The sequence below is a fragment of the Nomascus leucogenys genome, chromosome 7b, assembly GCF_006542625.1.
Source record: "Nomascus leucogenys isolate Asia chromosome 7b, Asia_NLE_v1, whole genome shotgun sequence".
Taxonomy (NCBI): Eukaryota; Metazoa; Chordata; class Mammalia; order Primates; family Hylobatidae; genus Nomascus; species Nomascus leucogenys.
In genome coordinates, this window is record NC_044387.1 from 102,791,611 (window position 1) to 102,816,512 (window position 24,902).

General features: G+C 37.6%; 1 protein-coding gene across 1 annotated transcript in view; it reads left to right on the top strand.

The window, feature by feature from the left end:
* The window catches only part of TENM3 (teneurin transmembrane protein 3), a 1,583,118-nt gene that overhangs the window by 1,364,010 nt on the left and 194,206 nt on the right, over window positions 1-24,902 (top strand). Inside the window, exon 8 of the mRNA XM_030816348.1 lies at window positions 21,935-22,172. Within this exon, the coding sequence (XP_030672208.1) occupies window positions 21,935-22,172 (238 nt within the window). The remainder of the gene's footprint in view (window positions 1-21,934; window positions 22,173-24,902) is intronic.

Consider the following 24,902-nt stretch of genomic DNA (forward strand, 5'->3'; position numbering starts at 1 on the left):
AGAATATATTGGAGTAGAGAAAGTCAGTAGGCAGAGATAGCAGCATTCTATTTCCTCAGAGCGCATATCTAGTCAGCAGATAGTGATTTATTTAATAAATGAGAGGTAGGGAAGGGTCTAGATAGGGTAATGCAATGGGAAAACAGAGGAAAGAACATAACCAAAGAACATTTTGAATAAGCTAACAAGAAAATTGTTGATTTGGATCAAAGGATCAAAGAGCAAGAGTCAAAATGTCACCACAGTTTTGAGTAGAAAATGGGGATTTCAGTGGAGAGGCGAAATAGTTGAGAAAGAGGAGGGGATCTTGGACTGGGCAGAGAGTATAAAATGAGGATGATAAATTCAGTTTGGGACAGATTGACAGTGCACATAGGGAAGAGAGAAATGAGTTTTCCTTTAAGATTTTTTAGTAGAAGAGTAATGACATTACATTGGCCGTAATGGATTTTTGAAATTATTTCCACAAATTTGAAAACTTCTCTTTTTTCCCCCAATATGGATTAATTTTCAGGGATCATATTTTGCAGTGAACTTTTAAAATCACATCAGCTTATTTTAAAGCAGAGTTGTTACAGGACTCTGGTATAAGGAAAGTTACGTTAATTGAAACATTGATACTGGTATAATTGTGCTGTAATTCTCATTTGAAGTTTAAATGAGGTTTAGTGCTGGCGACAGAGGGAGGGACACACTGGAAACTAATTTATCTGTGAGAAGGCAGAGGAGCAGAGTATGACATTTTGGTCCTTTTGAGAAAATTTGCAGGATGTTGAGGTTTGTTGCTGCTGCTGCTGCTGTTTCTATTGTTTTAAATAGTATATAACTAAGGGGGAGGACCATTAGAGGGCAGAAATCACATCTTAATCAGCTTCGATTTTTTTATGTTTAAAAAAGAGGTTCAGATTCACTTTATAGTCTAGGGAGTTTAATTAAAGTAAGTGGAGACAAAAGTACTCTTTTGAGAGCTGTCATTTCTCTTAGTGTGACGCTATTAATAATGTAGTGTAATGCTATTTTGGAAGTTTGGTTCTTTCCTTTTCTTTTGTCTTCCTCTGACTCTTTTCTGTATTCTAAATGAAAGGGGAATAATGCACTTAAAGGGGGGCACTCTCCTAAATTCACTGTCTCATGTACCACATTATCTCCGACTTCGGCTCTCATGTTTTGAAAAAATACCTCTTCATCGCTCTATTTTTATTTTTCTTCTTTTATTGTGAATCTCTTTTACCAAAAACATTTGTAGGGTTCTTCACAAAGATTTGTTTTTTCAATTAGGATGAAAACTAGATCATGATGTGACCATTTCACTGTGAGTGTAACTTCCCTTTTTGACAGCCCCATTAGATCTGCCGGGTTATAAATCTTCATATTTCTGACTTGCCTTGAAATCGGAAAGTGTTTTCATTATGCCAGTCTCTCTGAGCAACAAGCATGAAGGAAGGCATGGCAGGTATCATAGCCCCTTTGATGAACTTACCTGTTTTAACTCAGTGCCAGGGCAGAACATTTACTGCTAACCCTGATGGGTCAACGTTGATTGCAAATTATGTGTGGTACATTTTGAATCTAAAGAATGTTTCTGAGACTATTGTAAGATCACTTGTCATTTTTATGAGTGCAGTAATGTGTTGTGTATAACTTGGATTTCAACAATATTCCTTGTTTGAAAGTTAGAAAATATTCTAAGAATACTAATTATCTTGCTCAAATAATCATTTAAGTGCAACTGTCACTTGATTGTGGTGAATATTTTTAAGTAAAATTATATCTTTAAGGTGTGCTACCTCTAATTTTATTGTCATACAAAAAGCAGATTATTGAACATGTTAATGTAAATTGTACTTTTAATTTTTTCCAGTACTCTAGAACATGTGTAAGGTTAAAAGAATTTAAATTACCCAGGTTTTTCGTTTTACATAATAAGAAGAAATCACAAAGGAAGCAGATATTGTATTGTTTTTAATATAACATGAAATTGTTTGACTTTATTTTGATGACCTCACAAAAGTATAAACATGGCAGTGGTGTGTGTGATCAAAGTAAGAAATTAGAAGAGTTACCAGTTCTTTGTAAACCAGAAGGCCATTAACTTTTAATAATGCTCTCTCAAATATTTGATAGTAAATTGTGGCAATAATCAAAGCTGAGCCTATGGGACTGTGCTTTGTAGTACTGTTTAATTTAATAACTCTAGTAATCCCTTAAGAATATTAGGAAAAATAGGCCAGGTGCGGTCACTCACGCCTGTAATCCCAGCACTTTGGGAGGCCGAGGAGGGCGGATCACCTGAGGTCAGGAGTTCAAGACCATCCTGGCCAACATGGTGAAAACCCATCCCTACAAAAACACAATAATTAGGCAGGCACGATGGTGAGTGCCTGTAATCCCAGCTACTCAGGAGGCTGAGGCGGGAGAATCACTTGAACCCGGGAGGCGGAGGTTGCAGTGAGCCAAGACTGCGCCATTACACTCCAGCCTGGGCGACAGAGCGAGACTCCACCTCAAAAAGAAAAAAAAAAAAAAAAGAAAGAATATTAGGAAAAATATCTTAATGCAAAATATACGAATTAGTAATCTGCCAACACCGAGATGTACTATAAGGCCAAGAAGAAAAGGAATGATATCTAGGTTCTTGTCATTTTTTAAGTCATTGCTTTTAGAGATTTTTTTAACCTCACGTATATTTTTGTTTCTTAGCATAAGAGAGAGGAAATCAAAAGCTCAAGCAGAGAATTTTAAAAATGAGACAAAAGACCGCCCACATACTAAGAAGTGTTAATTATAAAACTGGAAACTAACATTCAAATTATTTTTTCATCTCTGTTCCCCTATTTAATATGCAGTGTAGTTTCCCTGTAACAGAAGAGTGCTTCTGCTATCACGGCTGGACTGGGGTCTCCACACTGGCCTTTGCTAGATAGCACTCTGACCCCTGACTCAAAGTAAAGCGAGCATTCTTCCATTTAAAATTGAATTTCTACGGTACTGCCTTAATACGAATACTTCCTCTTCATTTCCTTCTTGACAACATGCCTGGAACAAAAATGACAAAAATAATTATTCCTGTATAAATTAGTATGGAGAGCTTTGGGGTCATACTCTGTGACCATTGCCAGATTTCTTAATTTCTCTGTACATTTTTTCCCACTTGTGAAACAGGAATACGTACCTACAGTTTAAGGTAGCTATGAGATTAAATAAGATAGTGCATGTTCAGCCCATTGCATAATCAGCTTAATAAGCTTTCATGAGTATAAATTTCTGTCGTGTATTCCACCACCCTATGTGTTTAGAATCTGTTTAGTTACATTGAACCTAGATTTATAGTAATTATTTTTTGAAGTTACTAAGTAATTAAATTACTTATAACCAACAAAACAGAAAAAAACACATAAAATAGAGGAGAACTATATAAGTCCTTTTTTTAAAAAAGTAGCGAACAGTATTTTTTAGTGTCAGGGGTTAAAGGAATTGTTTTAGACTCCACATGGACGTGTTAGAATGCTTTAAAAATCGATTCTAGCTAATGGAGAGAATGTTTTTAAACTGAACTATTGCCATTCCTTCAGTGAACCACATACAAGAAAAAATTCACATAAACATTGAAGGAAAGACAAGCTCTTCCTTATAGAAGTGATGAGAATCGCAGCGATTTGCCATGGGGAATTAGAATGTGGAGAATCTTTTCCCTGTGCAGTATCCCCTAATGTCTAGGACCAGATAAGTAGCCTCTAATTTTAAATGTGCAGTTATCCAAATAAGCTGAATGTGCAGGGCAAAGCTGGATAAGAATGTCGATCTTAATGTTAATATTTTTATTCTCCTTCGTCATCGACATATAGTTGGCAAAAGCCAAATGTCTATGAGATCCCTAAAGCCCGCAGCTAACTCAGGAGAGCTGTAGCCAGCTTTATCTTACATCAGCTGTAGAGAGCTGGCCTGAGGGAGACACGTCGCAGAATAAGCCCTTGCCATTGTCCTTTACAATGTTTTAAATCAGTTATTTTATCTTGTCTACATTTGTATTTTGTAAAATGCAAACTGATAAAGCATGACAGCATTCAAGACATAGAGTTAGCAACTGAAGCTTAAACCTGTGTGTGTGTGTGTGTATTTTAGGTAAAACATTATAGAGATTTAGGGAATTCTTTTAAAAACTGGAAAGAAAGACATTAGAAATCATAATCTACTCCCCTAATATTACAGATGAAAGGAACCAAGACTAGAAGAGTAAAATATGTTAGTGATAAAGCCAGGACCTAAGTATGTTAGTTTGTGTTCAAAGTAAAAATATCAAATATAAGAATTGTGTTCTTTTCACTTATATCTCCCTAATTTTATAGATAAGTAAGATTCTGTTTTTAATTCTGGATCTTTAATATATGAAAATGACTTGTATTTGAAGTGTTTGATTTTTGAAGTTTTTGAAATTAATGTCAGAACACTAGATTTCCTCTTAAAAGTAAATTAGTAATTATATTTTAAAAATAAAATATACATTTTGGCAGTACAAACCCAGTTATCATTTAATTGTTAGCGTATGTTTTCTACAGATATATTTTCCTTACTAGGCAGATAATGTACATGCTTGCTAATGAAAGCTTTGTGAGCTATGTGTCTTTGGCACTTATTTTGCATAAATTACTGTGTTTTACTAAAATATGGGTTAAAGCAAATATATTCAAGATAGTGTGCAAATGTGAATGCAACAGATTCCAAATAGATGATTTTTTATTGATAAATAAATTTTAATTTAAGTTTTACTTCAGTTTTAAGAATCATCAAGATTTTCAACAGAAGGGCTTATTTATTTTAAACCCTAAGCCACCTTTCTGAAACCTGAAAAAGATTTGTGAAAACAGCCTGCAATAAAAATCACACACACTTCATAAAACACTACTTGATAGATATCACTTGCCCCATTAAGAACTAAACGACAAAGGATGTAATTTCAGTTCTGGCATGCAATATGAATCGAAAGCCTTTAAAACATCTTGCTGATGGGAACTATGACAACGTGACATTGAAGAATTATGAGCTAAAGACATCTATCTTAATCAGATTTTTGAAGTAAATGCCATAAAACATAAAGTTGTTTTGTTCATCTTTACATTTTTACATGTTTTGGTGGGAGCATGATTTTCTAGTGTGTTGCTTTAAATGCAGAGACTGCAAAATCAGTATTTAAAAGTATGAGTTCAGTACACAGAGTGGAAGCAAATTTTAGTCAATACACTCTGCATACACAGGGAATTATTTCTGTAATAATGTACGTTTTTCCATCTTTTATGCCAGTGATTTATCTTAAGCAAACACTCTAAATAAATTATATTAATAGATATTTTGGAAACATAATTAGGTGTTTGTTTGCCTTTTTTTCTTTTTTTGAGACGGAGTATTACTCTGTCGCCCAGGCTGGAGTGCAGTGGTGCCATCTCGGCTCACTGCAACCTCCACTTCCCCGGTTCAAGTGATTCTCCTGCCTCAGCCTCCCAAGCACCTGGGATTACAGGCACCTGCCACCACACCTGGCTAATTTTTTTGTATTTTTAGTAGAGACAGGGTTTCATCATGCTGTTCAAGCCGGTCTTGATCTCCTGACCTCAGGCGATCCACCCGCCTAGGCCTCCCAAAGTGCAGAGATTACAGGCGTGAGCCACAGCGCCCAGCCGTATGTTTGCCTTTATAAATTTAGAAATGAAAACAGAATGTTTGTAAAGACCTCCCCATAGAAAGAAATTATCTTATGGATATACTAACACATAAACATCTTTTTTCCTAAAAGAAATACGGCAAAAACTTTTATTACTTTGTTTGAATAATTGAGAAAAGCCTGGAAATTAGCTCCTTACACTAAAATAACACTTCACAGTTTATAAAAATACTTTAATATACATTATCTCTTTTAATTCTCACATTTCCTTGTAAGATTGATTATTACCCCATTTTACAGGTGAGGAATTGGAGTATTTGCAATAGGAAATTGATGATATAGTTACTAAGTTTGGGACAGGGAGCTTAAACTGTCCCACTTGGGACAGGAAACCAGATGTTATGGGCTAAATGTTTGTGTCCCCCAAAATTCAAATGTTGAAGCTGTAATCCCCCATGTGACTATTGGAGCTAGGGCCTCTAAGGAAGTAATTAAGGTTAAACGAGGTCATCAGGGTGTAGCCCTGATCCTGCCGCATTAGCATCCTTGTAAGAAGAGACACCAGAGGGCTTTGCTCTCCCGCATTGCTCCCCTGCTGTCTGCCTCGCCTCAGCAAGAAAACAGCCATCTGCAAGCCAGGAAGAGAACTGTCACCAGAAACCAACCGACCCTGCCAGACCTTGATCTGTGACTTCTGGTCTCTAGAACTGTGAGAAAATCAATGTCTATTTTTTTTTTTTTTTTTTTTTTTTGAGACGGAGTCTCGCTCTGTCGCCCAGGCTGGAGTGCTGTGGTGCAATCTCGGCTCACTGCAAGCTCCGCCTCCCGGGTTCACGCCATTCTCCTGCCTCAGCCTCTCCGAGTAGCTGGGACTACAGGCGCCCGCCACCTCGCCCGGCCAATTTTTTGTATCTTTTTAGTAGAGACGGGGTTTCACCGTGGTCTCGATCTCCTGACCTCGTGATCCACCCGCCTCGGCCTCCCAAAGTGCTGGGATTACAGGCGTGAGCCACCGCGCCTGGCCAATGTCTATTATTTAAGCCACCCAGTCTATAGCATTTTGTTATGGAAGCTTGAGCAGACCAATACGTCACATCTCTATTCTCTTCATGATATATCCAGTGCTTATTCATCTCTTCTATGGAAAATTTTAACAAACTGGCACCAAACTATTTGTAGACTCATGAAATAAAAGCTCATAAGATCCATGAAAGACTATCTTAGTCACTGCTTCTTTTTGAACCTTTATGTCGAGAGGAAGGTTCCTAGTGGCAGTGAGCATCTTGAAGAAAGATGCAGGCTTCCAATCTCAATATATCATGTTTACTACTATTTTAAAAGACTCAACAGGCTGGGCACAGTGGCTCACACCTGTAATCCCAGTGCTTTAGGAGGCCAAGGTGGGAGGATCACTTGCGACTACAAATTTGAGACCATGTTGGGCAATATAGCAAGATCCCCACCTCTACAAAACATTCTAACGAACTAGCTGAGGGTGGTGGTGCATGCCTGTAGTACTGGCTACTCGGGATGGTGAGGTGGGAGGATTCCTTGAGCCCAAGAGTTCGAGGTTGCAGTGAGCTATGATCACAGTACTGCACTCCAGCCTGGGCAACACAGCAAGACCCTCTCCCTTAAAGGCACAACAAAGCCTTAGAAAATACAGATTATTAATTTCCCAATTATAGGACCTTACATTTATATAGTACTTGCCATTCACAGAGCATTGTCATATACGTGATCTTACTTTGATGTTGGCCCTCATATCTCCCATATTCAGTATTCTTTTCAGTGAACCATCCTGCCTTTCATAGGTGCTCAGTCAAAGCAGCATAAAAGTATATATTGGGAAGAAGCTTTTAGTGTTGTATACACACAAAAAACATACCCCTAAATTGTTAATGACAGAGAAGGGAATTCAGCAAATACATGTCTATGTTAGCTTCATCTATCACTCTATTTTCCTTTTAATGAAGAGTGATCATTACATGGTTTCCACTTAATAAATCACTCTCATTGCACATGCCAAGAATAGAAAGGATACACTGGGTTCCATTGAAGTCCATTGCATCTACTTATTTCATGTTCATGATGATACATATCTCTGCCTAGAGGTCATAATATGACTGGAAGGACACTTAAATGAATATTTGATTTGACTTTGATGTAAAACATTAAAAGACAGTAGGGACTCAATAAACTACAGATAAGAAATAAGATATCAAATAATATGCTAGAAAAAAATAACTGCAAAATTAATATATTTTTGAGAAGCAAGATCAGTAGGGTCATTGGGAACTTTATCTGTGCTCTTCAATTATTTGTTTTTCCTATAGTTGCTGAAATATTTAAGAAAGAAGAATCAGAAAAAAAACTCAAAGCAGACTGAATCTTTTTGCTAAAAATAATTTTTAAAATGTATTATAATTGTCTTCATAACTTTTATAAAACAGATCAGTTTTCTTAAAAAAAAATTTTTTTTTAAGAGACAGAGTCTCACTCTGTTGCCCAGGCTGAAGCACAGTGGCATGGTCATGGCTCACTGTAGCCTCAACCTCCTGGGCTCAAATGATCCTCCCATCTCAGCCTCCCAAGTATTAATAGTTGGAACTACAGGCACATACCACCATGGCCCCATTAATTTTCACATTTTTTTTTAGATGGCCAGGTGCGGTGGCTGACACCTGTAATCCCAGCACTTTGGCAGCTGAGGCAGGCAGATCACCTGAGGTCAGGAGTTCAAGACCAACATGGTGAAACCCCGTCTCTACTAAAAATACAAAAATTGGCTCGGCGTGGTGGCGAACGCCTGTAGTCCCAGCTACTGAGGAGGCTGAGGCAAGAGAATTGCTTGAACCCGGGAGACAGAGGTTGCAGTGAGCCGAGATTGCACCACTGCACTCCAGCCTGGTGACAGAGTGAGAATTCGCCTCAAAAAATTTTTTTTTGTAGAGATGGATTTTGTCATGTTGCCCAGGCTGGTCTTGAAATTGTGGTCTCAAGTAATCTGCCCACCTCGGCCTTCCAAAGTTCTGGGATTACTGATATGGGCCACTACACCTGGCCTGGTTTTCTTTTAAGCTTGAAAGATGCATCCTAGCCTTTTACATAGTTATTTTTACAATTTGTTTAAAAAATTTTTACATTGAAATCTGAAATAAATTTAAATTGGATATAACGTCATTTCACTATATGTACCTTAAGATGTTAATAGTTATAATACAAGATAATATGGATGAGTTTATTTTTAAAATAAAGGTACTATTTTTAATGTCTTTAATATAAGATAGTATGGTAGGGTATTTTATGACTTGAGTTAATACAGTGAAGTTTTCATAATATTTGAAGTAAAATTTTTTGTACTATCCCTTAAATGTTTTATATGTATAACTTAAGATGGTATAATATGGTTTTTAATTACTTTAAATTTCAAATACCCATAACATAAGCTAATATATTTTAAGATTTTATTATGTATTACCTAAAATAAAGGGAATTTTAAAATTGAAAAACTTCAGACTTCATTGCGTGACTCCGATCTTGCTCTCCCCTCAGAAGTTAATTGATTTATATAGTTAGGTTCAGTTAGAGTAAGTGCTCAGTCCTGCGTCTCCTGTTTTGTTTTGTAGTACTCTTCTATACCAGACATTTTATTTGTGATATGTTATCTGAAAAGCATAGCAAATTCTGCATTGTTTGAACTATGTGATTTGCTTTCCTTACTCTTTATAAGCCACCTGTCACAATAATGTAGCTTTATTTGCGTTCCACCCTGTCCTTATCTATATTACACATATGTGTTTTATTTATATCATATCATATACTCCATTTAAAGTCCATAAAATTTAATTTCACTAAAATGAAATGCTCCTAATAAGGTAATAAGGGGAGAGAAAAGTGTTGATTGATTTATGTCAGTTCTTTATTGTCAAGATTGGGACAGCTTCTTCCTTTTTTGCTTACTCTCTCAGGTAAAATATTTTAAAATGGGTAGAAGAATATCCTGAAACATACACTGAGACATTTTAAAGGTATTTTTATCCAGTTTTTTATGCATGTATAAAAGATATGTTTATGTATGTTTCTGTTAGAAATGATTATGCAAAAGTAAGAATTTCATAGCAAAAATGTGTCTGAGGCATGATGGTTGACAAGATAAACTACTTTAACTATCAAAAGATAGCCATGTACACTTGTTTTCACCCACTGAAATAGTTCAGAGTGCTTAACATTTAGATTAACTGCACACTTTGGAGCAGCAACCATTGAAGCCAGAACGATATCTTTGAAGACAAGTTACTGCCACTCAAGAGAAGTTGCTTTTTAAATAGAAGATAACCAGAAATTCTGCTATCCAGTAACAAGAAGAGAATAGCAGAGACCATTCATACTAAATGAGAAAGACATGAATAAATGTATATTCTGTTTAGTTTCACAATCATAAGCATGGTATTAGGAGCTTTGGAGAAAGCTGTTTTAGGAGCTCTAAAGAAAGCTCTATTCTTGCCTTCTAGAACTCCTACTGGATGTATATTGAGCTTTTTTATTCTATTTTTTTTTCTTTGAAGTACTCATTTATATGTAAGCATTCTGTCTTTCTGGTACTATCTGAATGATTTTCTCAGATCTGTTTTCCAATTTAATGGTACTCTCTATAATTGTGTCTACTAACAATCCAATGAGATTTTAATTTCAATGACTGCATTTTTCCTATATGTAGACATTCTACTTTTGTCAAAATGGCCTCTTATTTTTTCATAGTGTCTAATTCTTAGGTTTTTAATTTTTTTCTTTTTTTTGGTCCTTAATCATTCTGAACATGCTTACAGTTTTATCTGACAGATATACTTACCCCAAGTTTGGGGAAGATAAATTGCTGCTTTTTGTTTTGTCTGTAGACTGTAGCTGAAGGTAGATTTTTTTTTTTTAAATTTTGTAGTTTGTGAACTCATTGAAAGCCAGGTTTGGTCTTAGAAATCCCTGTGACTTGATTTGAGAGTATATTCTTTTAAAAACGGTTTGCGGCCGGGCGCAGTGGCTCACGCCTGTAATCCCAGCACTTTGGGAGGCCGAGGTGGGCAGATCACTTGAGGTCAGGAATTCGAGACCAGCCTGGCCAACATAGTGAAACCCAATCTCTACTAAAAATACAAAAAATTAGCCGGGCATGGTGGTGCGCACCTGTAATCACAACTACTTGGGAGGCTTAGGCAGGAGAATTGCTTGAACCTGGGAGGCAGAAGGAGGTTTCAGTGAGCCGAGATCGCACCACTGCACATCAGCCTGGGCAACCGAGCAAGACTCTGTCTCAAACAAAAACAAACACAAAAAACGTTTGATTTGCTTCTGCCGGATGCCTCGGGCAGAAGCATTGCTGACCCAAGACCACTTTTAATATTAATTTATTGGCTTGGGGTTCCAGAACCATAATGATAGTTTAAGTTTCAATGTAATACTGCAATCCCAGGGAGGCCCAGGCTAATGGGTAAAATTTTCCTATCAGGAAAAAGCAAGTTGTTTAAGATAACATAGGAGATTTCTTATTGTTCCCTTTGTAGTGAGACAATTTTTAAAGTTTCCTCTTTGAATGATGGTGTAACACTTCAAGGGTCCAGGCATTATCTAGGAGTCTCAGTAACAGTTGAGACTTACCTAGTCTTCTCCTTGTTCATCAAAAAGGTTACAGAAGGCTGGGCACGTTGGTTCACGCCTGTAATCCCAGCACTTTTGGAGGCTGAGGTGGGAGGAACACTTGAGCCCAGGAGTTCTAGATCAGCCTGGGCAACATAGTGAAAACCTGTGTCTACAAACAATACAAAAATTATTCAGGTTTGGTGGCACACACCCAGCAATAGAGCAAGACCCTGTCTCAAAAAAAAAAAAAAAAAAAAAGAAAAGAAAAGAAAAAGGCGGGCCAGGCTGCAATGGCTCACGCCTGTAATCCCAACACTTTTGGGAGGCTGAGGCAGGTGGATCACAAGATGAAGAGATCAAGACCATCCTGGCCAACATGGTGAAACCCCATCTTTAAAAATACAAAACTTAGCTTGGCGTGGTGGCGCACACTTGTACACAGCTACTAGCACACAGCTACTCGGGAGGCTGAGGCAGGAGAATCACTTGAACCTGGGAGGCGGAGGTTGCAGTTAGCTGAGATTGCACCACTGCACTCCAGCCTGGTGACAGAGCAAGACTGTCTCCAAAAAAAAACCAGAAAAAAGAAAAAGATTACAGAAACTGGTAGACCTCCTCAGGAAAGCTACAGTGACAGCTTACCTGCATTTTACATTTTTTCTCTTCCCTCTGCTTTTGACTTATTCTTTCTTTCCAATTCAGTTAATTAACCCAAAGTGTAAGTTCCACAGGCAGGCTGAGATTGTTGGCTTTTTGTTCATGGATATAACTTCAGTGCCTAGAACAGAGCCTGGCATATAGTAAACACTCAAGAGATGCTAAATGAATTCATCCAAAAGGTAGTATATTTAACCCAACAATTCTAGGTGTTTTATATAGCAAGGAAGTTGGCATGTAGGTAACCTAGGTTGCCGCCTTGTCTGAAATAGAAAGTACAGTAGAATCTAAAAAAAAAAGAGAGAGAGAGAACGTGAAGATTTAGATTCAGACTTTGATTATTTCTTCTAATCCTCAAAGCATGACCCTAAAGATGCTAAACCAAATTCTCACTAACCCAGTAAGTACAGTGAATCAGTTCATCTGTGTTCATCTGAGTAATACCTTCTAGGCAGTTTAAGTCTTTCTTTTATATCCTTTTATTTATCACCAGGGTATTTCATACTCAGTGTCTTTTTATAAATAGTTTTACAATCAATTGATGATGAAGGTCTTAAGAACAATAGTGTTTACTTATATTGCATCTTAACGATTTTCAAAACACATTTTGAAATTTCGTTTGATTTACAGGCAACTATCTGACAGATATTTGCACTGGTGAAAATTTTTACACAGTACTGTATTTTAACCAAGGGCTTACACAGAGGTGTTTAAATGGAAAACTCACTTTCAAACACTGGGCTTGTGTGAGAATTCTAGAAAAAATAATGAACTACAGGAACTGGTTTATGTGAAAATGATTTTCTGAGTAAAATGAGGTCTTTGTTTTCCAATTTTTATTATACCATTTTAGGTGGTTACATTATTAATAGAATATTTGAGGGGCTGGAGTGGAAAACGAAAGGAAAACCCCTGAATATCTGTTTCTGTTTTCAGATGGCTTCACAGACTTTGTGATATGACTGTAAGCACCTATTTCCTTAACTCAAATTTTCTCCATTTATAAGAAAAATTATTGCCACCTAATTTTTTTCCTTCAGAGGGAAATAGTGACTACTAAATGTCTGCGATGTGTGTGAGATGTTCTGGACAAAAGAGGCATTTTAATGGTAATTTACTGTTTTCAGTGTCATAAAAATGTTGAATTTATAATACCACCTTTCTTTTCTTTTTTTTTTTTACATCTGCATCAGATTTATTTTTTAAAGAAATGGATTATAATACCACCTTTCTAATAGCTCCTGAAATGTAACCAGATCAGGGAAGTATTGTTACCTAAAGCTACCTAAATTTAGAAAATCAAGGAGAAGCAATTTCTGGAAAGCCACAGAGTTAATATATAATGAAATGAGAGATTAAGCTACACCAAGAATTAGATTGGTATTTTCAAAATCAAAAACTAACTCTCGTTTTGTCCTTGTACACTTTGAAGATCCACTTGAGGCTCTGACCACTGTAGTTAAAATTCACATGATGGAGCCGGGCGTGGTGGCCCACACCTGTAATCCTAGCGCTTTGGGAGGCCGAGGCAGGTGGATCACCTGAGGTGAGGAGTTCAAGACCAACCAGGCCAACATGGTGAAGCCCCGTCTCTACTAAAAATATAAAAAATTAGCTGGGCGTGGTGGCGCACACCTGTAATCTCAACTACTTGGGAGGCTGAGGCAGGAGAATCACTTGAACCTGGGAGGCAGAGGTTGCAGTCAGCTGAGATTGTGCCACTGCACTCCAGCCTGGGCCACAGAGCAAGACTCTGTCCAAAAAAAAAAAAAAAAAATCATATGATAGTAAAATATACAGAAACAAAGTTTTATACAATTTGTTTTGATGACTTGTTTTTAAGAAAGAGATCAATTTTGAAGAAGACTTAAGTTTTGTTTGAGACAAGAGAAAGTAAAGATATAGCCAGGAAGTGAGGTGAAAATGAATTTTAGGATACAGAAATGAAGACTTTAATTCCATCCTTTGCAAATCATCCATAAATATGTTTGGCTGCTTTTAAATGTTCGTCAAGTTCAACAACTGAAAATGAACTGACAGAATTTGGTTTAGCATCTTTAGGGTCATTCTTTGAGCATTAGAAGAAATAATCAAAGACTGAATCTAAATCTTCACATTCTCTTTTTTTCTTTGAGAGTCCAGTGTACTTTCTGTTTTAGGCAATGTGGCAACCTAGATTACCTGACAACTCCCTTGCTATATAAAACAATATGTGTATCATATTGTAAGCTCTTAGAGGGCTAAGACCAGAGCGTTTTCATTTATTCCACTTGCTATCATTATTATTCAGGAGTAAGGAAGCCACATGCTGATGAATGAATACCCAGGAGATGTTTTGTGTAACGGTGCTTCTCAGATTCTCTCACAGTTTTGTGAAATTAAAACTGTTTCTGTCTCTCTGTCTCCTTCCACCTCCACCCAGTTTCTGCCTGTCCCTCTGTGTCCTTCCTTCTTCTGTCCCTCCATCTTCCTTTCTCCATCCCTTCATGCCTCCATTTGTCCTTTGATGACTGACTTTACTCAAACTGCTCTTATTCTGAAGCAGCACAGATGTCCGCCCTTAGCTTCTATCTCCCTTCCAGATTAGGGCATTTGTTCCCTGGGGACATGTGTAGCCAGGCCACATGGAGATCCAGGAAAGGAGGGGAAGGAGAGCAGGGTGAAGGAAGTGGGTGGGACAGAGCAGTTGGAGTCGCTGCAGTGACACCTTTCCAACTGTGCACACCTGCTGAAAGCGAATGCCAGCCCACTCTCCTCCTTTCCTCTCATCTCACACTCACCTTTTACTTCCTCCCACATGAACCGAGCACACACATACAAATGCAGACATACACTCACACCAGATCTTTTCATCTCACAGCAGGTATTATTTTCTTCCTCAGTTTTCCAGTCTCAAAGTCCATTTCCACTCTGCTCCCTGAAGACGACAGCCCAAGGCTGTAAACCAGGGAGGAGCTGGAGCTGAGTTGCACATAGCAGCCCGGGAGCTGCCAGCAGTAGCTTTTAGTCTTAAAAAAAAAAAAAGAAAAAAAAATGAAGCCAGCAAATAAGCCCAGATATGCATTGTTTTGTTTTGTTTCTTCTTGGCGTGATCCTTGGCCATACTAGCTAGGAAAAGGTGACTAGGCCGAACTTCATGACTATGAGATCAAATTCCTTCCTGTGTGAGAACTGGCAAGAGGTTAGTTTGTTTTTTGTTCTTGTGACATTTCCTTTTTGCATATTTTTGATTTTTATTTTTTTTAGAGGGCAGGGTCTTGCTGTGTTGCTCAGTCTGGTCTGGACTCGCACAATCTTCCTGCCTCAACCTCCCCAAGTGATAGGATTACAGGCATGAACCACGGAGCCTGGCCCTATGACATTGCTGGTCGTAATTTTTCTACCTGTTAAAGCAAACACTTTTTTTGTCCCTACAAAAAAATTAAAAATTAGCTGGGCATGGTGGCACACACCTGTCCCAGCTACTCAGGAAGCTGAGGTGGGAGGACCAGTTGAGCCCAGGAGTCTGAAGCTATGGTGAGCTCTGATCATACCACTGCACTTCAGCCTGGGCAACACAGCAAGACCTGTCTCTAAATAAATAAATAAATAAATAAATAAATAAAGCAAACACGTTTCCTCTCCAGGCGTATTTGCTTGTGTGTTCTCACTTCTGGTGATGGTGCTATTAGTTGCTGACAAGGCTCTTCCATTACTTTGTTTTTCCTCATGATGTTCTGCCCTTTATTTCTTCCCTGTTTTTTGTTTTGTTGTGTGTGTGTGTGTGTGTGTGTGTGTGTGTGTGTGTGTGTGTGTGTGTTTTCCCGAGATGGAGTCTTGTTCTGTTGCCCAGACTGGAGTGCAGTGGCGTGATCTCAGCTCACTGCAACCTCCGCCTCTTGGGTTGGTGCAGTTCTCCTGCCTCAGCCTCCTAAGTAGCTGGGATTACAGGCATGCGCCACCACGCCCAGCTAATTTTTGTATTCAGTAGAGGTGGGGTTTCACCATGTTGGCCAGGCTGGTCTCGAACTCCTGACCTCGTGATCTGCCCACCTCAGCCTCCCAAAGTGTTGGGATTACAGGTGTGAGCCACTGCACCCAGCCTCTTCCCTGTTCTTGGCACTTACTTTTATGTCAGGCACTGTGTGTTTTTAGATCCTTTAAACAAGCACTCACTATCAAATAAGTGAGGCTCAGAGAGATTAAGTAATTTATGCAAGAATATATCCCATGGAAAGTAAATATCCCATATTCATTGTCATGTGTCTCAATGGCGCCTCTCACCATGCTGATTCATAATAACGGAGTTGCTATCCAGGGAAAGTCACCAGCAGTTTCTCTTCTTCTCCATGCAGAGTTCCATGAATAGGCCTTACATTTGCTTGGAACTGGGGGCCGGTAAGCTGCTTACACTGTAATCTACCCTCTATCCAATAGCTCCTAGCATTTTCCTGGTATAATAGTCCACATACTTTATTCAGTGTACACCATGATTCAGGTTCTTAACCCATGCTAGCAGGTCTAACATGGGAACAGACTGCCTTAAATGACGCTGTTGAAGAGCTAAGGGAGGAACAGGGTGACCACAGTCTTTATTATCTAATCTCTATGATTAATGTGAGTTTTAAAAAACATCTGATATTAATTTTATTCAACATATTGAATAAAAACATGCAACTGTTAGGCTTTCATTGAAGTTATATGAGCAGTAGGACCTTGATAAAGGAAAGGCACATGGAAAGAAGGAGTAAATTTAATAAAGACGCTGTTTGGGTATGATGCATAATTTCTCATGACCATGGTACCGAGAATTTAATTTTCTAAAAGATACAGAGGAATATTTTGAAAAAAAATCGACACCTTTTCTAAAATATCTAAAAGCATTGCTAATCATAAGCTTTAAATATTAATAAAAGGAGAACATACTGTGTTTGGTGAAATATAATTTATGATAATATTTTTTACATTACTTTATATCTTACATTTACATATTATAATTTTATATGATCTTTATATTATTCACCTATCTTAAAAGGTAGATTTTAAATATCAGAACATTTTCAAAGAAATCTTCCTAAAATCCAGTCTTTGGGGTGAGTGGCATGGTTCCTTGCTTGAATGAGATGACCCATCAAGGTGCTATTAGATAAATGTCATCAATTAATCAGCACACTTTTGGGAGTCCTTGAAGTACGTGCTTAGTGAAAGTACCAGAAAATCCAAAAAATTTTGAGTTAGAATCCTTGCCTTTCAGGATCTAAGAGTTAAGTTGGGGAAATACAACATATTTGCCAATTACCTTATAGTTAAAGGCAGTATGGACAAGCTACTTCCACACTCTCTCATTGAATTCTTCACAAATGGTCATTCATTCAACAAGTATTTATTGAGTGTCTGCCCTTGTGAGGTCCGTAGAGCTCAAAGGTGAGCTCAAAGGTGAACTGCACGTGCATCCTGCCCGTAGGGAGCTGAGCAGGGGACATGAGCCCTACAACCTTAACTCTAGCACAGAGGGGAGCGCGAATAGAGCCATGCAAAAGGGACAGATACAATAAGGCGACTCCAAGGAGAGATTAATGATTTTTACCTGGAGAAAACAGAGGTGGTGTCACCTTTTTTAGATCTTGAAGTAATTTGGATCTGGAGTTAGAAAGATGGAGGAAAATGTCTTTCCAGAGAGAAGCAACTCTGCCTAAGTAGAAAGGTGTAAGGCATGGAGTGGCTACAGCAAGCGTGGCTAGAACAAAGAATATGCGAAGAGGACACACGAGGGAGAGCTTGCAAAAATATATTGTGGGATATCTGTGACTAAATATAACATTCACCTTTAGAGTTCATTTCAAGTTTGATAGGCACTAGAAAGCCATTTGGAGTTTTCTAGGAGTAAATCGACATGTTCAGAGGTATGTTGCAGGAACATTAAACCTGGTGACTATGTGAGGTCTGACTGGCCCATCTATAACTCACTCAAAGTCATTATATCCAGAACTTTTTTTCAATCTGTGTATCAGTGAATTTGTCTAAAGCGAAAGGCTGCTGTGGCTGTTCTGGTTGTTCTTGTGTGGATCTGCCCAGCTGTGTTAGATTCATAAACACTTTTGTAGCCTCCAAGTCTAGACCCTGTCCTTTTTCCTTGTGTCCATTTGGAACCTTGGTCACAAAAATTTCCCTCGGTATTCAGTTGTTCTTTATGTGAAGACTTAAAAAGTGCCAGGTACAGATCCTCACACCTGCAGTCTCAGTACTTTGGGAGGCCTCCGCGAGAGGATCGCTTGAGCCCAGGAGTTCAAGACTGGCCTGGGCAGCATAGGGAAACCCCATCTCTACAAAATTATATTTTAAAAAATTAGCCGGGTGTGGTGGCACATGCCTGTAGTTCCAGCTACTTGGGAGACTGAGGCAGGAGGATCACTTGGGCATGGGAGGTCGAGGCTGCAGTGAGCTGTAGTCATACCACTGCACTCCAGCTCAGAGAACAGAGCAAGACCTTGTCTCAGAGGAAAAAAAAAAACTTAAAAAGAAATGTTCTATTTTCAGTAACAGAAATAAAATGAAAAATAGTAATGTTTTTCATAAGCAACCTTTTGATCTTAAAAATACTCTAAATCATGCAGCTGATGATGTTTCCCTCTTTGTGTTGGCAAGTAGATTATTTAAAGCCAGATTTGTGTTCCTCTTTAAAAATGTATAGTACTATACAGTAGGTATTTTGTCCGCTAACCTTAAATCTGGCTTTATCTTATCTCTCACACTTATTTTTCTTGTATTCTATCTTTATTTTTGGTAGTGTTGAACTTTATCTTGTTATACTTTATATACTTATTCTATCTTGAGTAAATTGGTACAGATAAATACATGCTCCAGCTATTTCTTATGTTTTGTAAGCCCAAATCTATAGAGTTAGCATTGACCCTAACTGAATCCTCGGATTTTGCTCCTGTTTGTGGTCTGGTGCAGAATTTAAATTTCTGCCCAGGCCAGGCACAGTAGCTCATGCTTGTAATCCCAGCACCTTCAGAGGCCAAGGCGAGAAGATCACTTGAGCTCTGGAGTTCGAGACCAGTCTGGGCAACGTAGTGAGACCTTGTATCTACAAAAAATTTAAAAATTAGCCAGCGAGGTGGCTCATGCCTGGATCCCAGCTACTCAGGAGGCTGAGGTGGGAAGATCTTCTTGAGCCTGGGAGGTCAAGGCTGCAGTGAGCTGTGATTGTGCCACTGCACCCCAGCCTGGGCAACAGAGCGAGATCCTGGCTCAAAAAACAATTTAAAAAACTTTTTAAAAATTTCCGGCCACCTACCCTATATCATTCAGACTTTGCATGTATTCTGTTCCACCAAATTTTAGATTGAGCCTAGCTTTCATCAGCTGGATTTGTTTTATTGGTAGCTCTCCTGATCGTGTTGTCAATTCAAGAGGTTCCAGTAAACACAGCACACTGCTGCACTAGCCTGGGCAGACCATTGGCAAGAGCGTGGATCCTTGTGTGGTGTCTTGTACACTGTAAGTTCTCAGCAGACACTTACAAAATGAAGACGTGTACCTAAGGAAAGCCGCAGCTGCTTATTTTTGAAACCTTAATGGAAGTTTTTCCCAATGGTTATGTTTTTATTTAGGAATAAGAATTCTAAATTCAACATATTGAAACATGATGATAATGGATCTTAAAATCATTTCTCTTTCAGTAACAGTGTTCTTCTCCATAATGCTTTATTTTACCATTTACACAATGCTTTCATCAGTGACTGACTTAGCAGATTCCTGGAACATCAAGTCTAGAAAATGTACTTGGGATGAATGGCTAAGTGCGTGATGAATAAATGAATGAGTGAGTGCATTTCATTGAATCCTTACAATTGCACTAAGACCTGGATGGGGCAATAGTATTTCTCACATTACAGGTGAGAAAACTGAGGCTTACTATCATGATGTCTGACAGAATCAGGACTTAAATTTGTTATTATAACTTCTAATCTGCTCTTTACATAGTATAATATCTAACATAATTTCTTCTCTATAATATAATATTCTTTCATGGCACCATGGAGTCATCTGACCCATACCACTGCTTCTTTTTAGGCAAAGTCTTGTTACTTTTTCCTTGGAAACATTCCTCCCTGTTCTCTGTTTCTATTCCGTTGACACCAACCTCGTCTAGGCCCCCATAACTGTAGCTTGTTCAGTCATGCTGTCAGCAGCTTCTGGAAATGTACCTTAAAGACATCCATAGAGATTCTAGTCAGATACACTGATGCTAAGGAAGACAACTCTAATTAATTATATGAAACATGAATAATAAATCTTTCATGAATTTTAAACTTAGTTTCTCTTTTTCTAACACAATGACAACTGTATGTGCCATTCCCTCAAAAGCTTATTTCAGTCTGCGATTTGGACAATCATAATTTTTCATGAACACCAAAGCAATAAACCAAGAAGGATTCCTGCAGTTTCTGGTATGGGAAATTTCAAGAATACAGAGTTTCTATTCTTGAAGTTCCCCCATATCAGAAAATGCAAGGAAGTAGCGATATTTTCATATATTTAGGTAGTATCTCTAGCCCTCATTACAAGAGTGAGAAATTATTCATTGTTAAATTATATGATATGGAATATTAGGGATCATTAGAAACATGTAATATTACTGATGTTATATGCTATGAGAGGAGTTATTTTTATCATTGTACCCTGTAAAGAGGTTTGATAATATATATTAAAACAATTACATATTATGTATTCATTTCATGCAACCTGAATTACAGTGTTAAACTGTGCTATTTGGCTTAACAGTCACTGCCGGAGTTCACATCGTAGATGGAAGCTAGTACTTGTGTTTCCTATTCTTTTTTAATATGTGCATTTATATTAATAGCATGATTTAATACATCACTTGAAAATTATACTGCCTTTTGAACTGCATTTAGTCCAAAATTGACATCTTATGTGTGTGGAACCATAATCAGTTTAGCATTAAAGAGTCATCTATCTGTTTGGTAAAATGTAGTCTTCGTAAATTCTAGCATGTCGAAAGCTAGGTAATGAGATGGAAAAGTAGGTCTCAGATGTTACATTAATTTGTGAATTTTAACTTATGACTTATTAGCTTTATGGAATTTTCTAGCAGTTACAACACAGCATTCAAAACACAGTGTTTATGTTTTGAAGTTGCCAGACTCGTTATGATTCTGGTTTAAAACAAAAATATTTGTATCACTGACATAGTGGCATGAGCCTATCTGGTCACCTATGACTGACTTCAGAATGTAGTTACACTGCATACTGTGAAATTGGAAAATCTGTTCTGTGTGTGTTCTAATGGATGTGACGGTCATTAAGTATATGAGTCTTCTGACGTTGTAATCAGATGTGATTCAGTCTGTTAAGTACCCATGAAACAACATCTGCTTCACAGAGTGACCTTCTGCTAAAGAATACTTAGCATCTATTAGTAGATCATAGTGCAGATCTGCCTTATTTGAAATGCACTAAACTAGAGTAGTCTACTGCTGTTTAGCAACTAGCTTGTAATAATTTATTGCAGTTAAATAAAGCTTAAAAAAACTCCATTAAATAATTATAGGGATTATATGCATTTCGAAAACCTTTGTGTTCTACTGAAATTACCCATTTAATTTCAGGGTTGGTTTGTTTAAAAAAGCTGAAATGTGAAGGCACATTAGGGGAGCTGTCAGATGCTGTTTTCTGTAGGTGTTAATAAAACCAGATGAAAAAAAAAATCTGAAACAAATTAAAACCAAAAGCAATTTTGCCATCTGTTGTATATTAATTAGAACTTTGTGTATCAAGGGTAAACTTGCTCTTAGAGAATGTCACTGAACACCCGCTTAATAGAATAATATGCAAATTTATTAGGTTATAGATTTATATGCAGTTTTTAATTCTAATTCACCTGCAGTGGATCCCCAAGAAATTGGTAGTGTGTATATACATACATATATATGTAATGAGTTCTCTTTCTTTTTTTTTTTTTTTTTTTTTTTTTTTCAGAGCAACCTGCAAACAATCAAGGCCAGTCTACCCTGCAGCCCTTGCCGCCTTCCCATAAGCAGCACTCTGCACAGCATCATCCATCCATCACTTCTCTCAACAGAAACTCCCTGACCAATAGAAGGAACCAGAGTCCGGCCCCGCCGGCTGCTTTGCCCGCCGAGCTGCAAACCACACCCGAGTCCGTCCAGCTGCAGGACAGCTGGGTCCTTGGCAGTAATGTACCACTGGAAAGCAGGTAACATCTAAAATTTAAAAATAAGCTAGCCCAACCCTTTTCTCACCAAGAGAAATTTACTATACTTACATATTCTGGTGTGGTGTTTTAGGGTTTTGTTGTTGTTGTGTTTTCTTTTTTCTTCTGTAAGAAGCAGTTCCAGATTGTTGTGATTTTTTTAGTTGCTGGGTCAGTGAACGTGCCCATTCTTTTCACACGTTTTGTTGCCTACAAGAGATGAGGATAAATTACTTCAGTGAAAATTTCCCTTACCACTGTTTTTTTTTCTTATCTACACATTATCAGGCATGTGGAGAAAAGGACAGAGATGTAAAATGTTATTCTCAGTTGCATGTAGTTTGATTCAGTGGACATGTCTAGCATCTTCTTGGTTCTAGACTTCTGTACTTTCTCAGACTATATTTTGTTCATTACATCATATAATCATAGTGGAACCCCAAGTATAACACATAAGCACAAATCAGATGACAATTTGTTAAGCATATTGTAGTTTCTTGCAGTATGAGGCAGATAGGACCTACTCTCTGAAGTTCCTTGCAGGGTTATTTCCTAAGACAATCCATTCATCCTGACACAGTTCTATTAGGAAATTTTTCCCTACAATGAACGGAAATCTCCATCCCTGAAACTTCCATCCTCTGACTGTAACCGTACAGCTAGTAGTCTGCAACTATACAAAACAGTTTTGCCCTCATTCATAGATGATGGCCCATGAGCTTCTCAGTCTTCTAGAGCTCCAGCAGTTTAATGGTCCTTCTCTGTACACATAGCATAGGGTTTCATTGAGGTTCAAAGTTATGACTTCTCGCAAAGGCTGGCTGACAGGTGGTAATCTGCTCATACAAAAGTATAGGTCAGCAAAAGCTGTATTGAGCTAATCCATTTCATTATTCAGGATCTCCTGGCATATAAAATTTCGCCTTCTTTCTTTGGACAGGAGCTTAACAGTCACTGTCTCCTTTGTAATTATGTATTGCACAACCAACAGTGGTGTCTTACCTTATTGGTCTTCTGTTGGCAGCTTTGCGGCAAGGTTCCCCCAACATTCCTCTTATTCTTTATTTCTTCTCTGACCCAGGGTTTCCATTAGGCTTGGAGAAAAAGAGTTATCGCCATAGAAAAGCCAGAAAATAGAGAGCTCTTGACACCTTGAGAGACTGTTCCCCAGAATGTCCTGCCCTAGAGCTTATGGTTAACATTTGGATTTAAATTAGCTTCTGGGTGAAGAAAGTGTCTCACAATGAATACATTGCTATTTCCCACCATTAGGTGTACAGTCTCAACCCATTCTGCCTTGAGAATGAGCTAGCAGGAGGTCCTCACAGTTAGTTGTCAACAATAAAAGTCTTTCTGTGTTTTCTTTCACTCTTGACCTAAGAACAAGGTTCTAAAGAACTCATCTTTTTAGCTATATCAGCCACGAGTAGTTGAGTTTTATTGTTTATTTTGTATTATTGAACACTCTTCTGGGAGAAATTAGGAAGATAAAGAACAGGAAAAATAGGCAAACAGATTTCTCTTCACTTAAGACACAGAGTCATGTATACAGATTTTTTTTTTCCTGAGGTTATTAGCACAGACCTAAATTTACCCAGTGTAATTAATTAGCACACACTGAACAACTAATCAACACCGATTCACTATTGTCATTTGGAAAAAATTTATTAGGGAAAAAGTAATTTTCCAGTTGAGTCATCAAATTGAATATGGATAATTGCATTGTAGTTGACAATAATTGTTTTGACAAATATTTATGAAATATGTCAAATTAAATCCTCAGAAACGTGTTTAATTTTAGTGATGTTATAAAACACAAAACCCTCAAAAACTGTCAGTAGGAGAGTTAGCATTCCATGAAACCGTGTCTTACAGTGAATTTGGAATAATTTTGAGAAGAGTAAGATGTGTTCTCGTTATTCATCTTATTGCACTGGAAATTTTGATTGATGGGACTTTAAAGAAAGAAAGTAGTTGGTTAGAAGAAAATCCACTGTAGCCATATGTGAAATTGTAGCTGGTTTCTCTGTATTCAGACCGTATAAGAAATCACTCCCATGCTGAGTAGTTACTGAGATTTTCTTCCATTTCAAAGTAATGCCATTAATGAATCATCAGTGGCATTAATATTATATAGTTTTATGAGTTTCAGGGAGGAAATCAACTGCTGATATGGTCTCACTAATAAATATACAGAATAATTAATGTAAAAATTTGTTGTTATGCTAACAAATTTTAATCTGCAGTGTGGTTTTGTTGTTTTCTCATTATCCAAAGTTCACATCTTACAGTGTTGCTAATCAAAAGAAATGATATTTCAACTTGCAGTACTCAGTGAGTGAAGCTAAGCAGTGATGTGAAAATCTCACACTGTACTGACACAGTACTACTGTGGTTTCTTTAATAGTCTCACTTGGTTGGAACTCTGGAGGTGAAGAACCAGTCTTATTTATCATTGATTTTTCCTTTTTTAGTTAAGGTTCCCTATTGAGTATGATTCTCAGACTCAGTTTCAGCTATATTAACAGCTTTATCCAGACTTGTGTCTGCCTTTAACTATTTTTTAATCTGGTGTATTGTTTCATCTTTGGCAATTATTTCAATTTATATGTATATATATATCGATTTTGCTAATTCTCACTTTTTCTGAAACTGCCACTTAAAGGTTATAAGCTATGAAGTATCAAATTCAGTTACACATCAATAAGAATCTCTATATTTTTCTCTTATTTC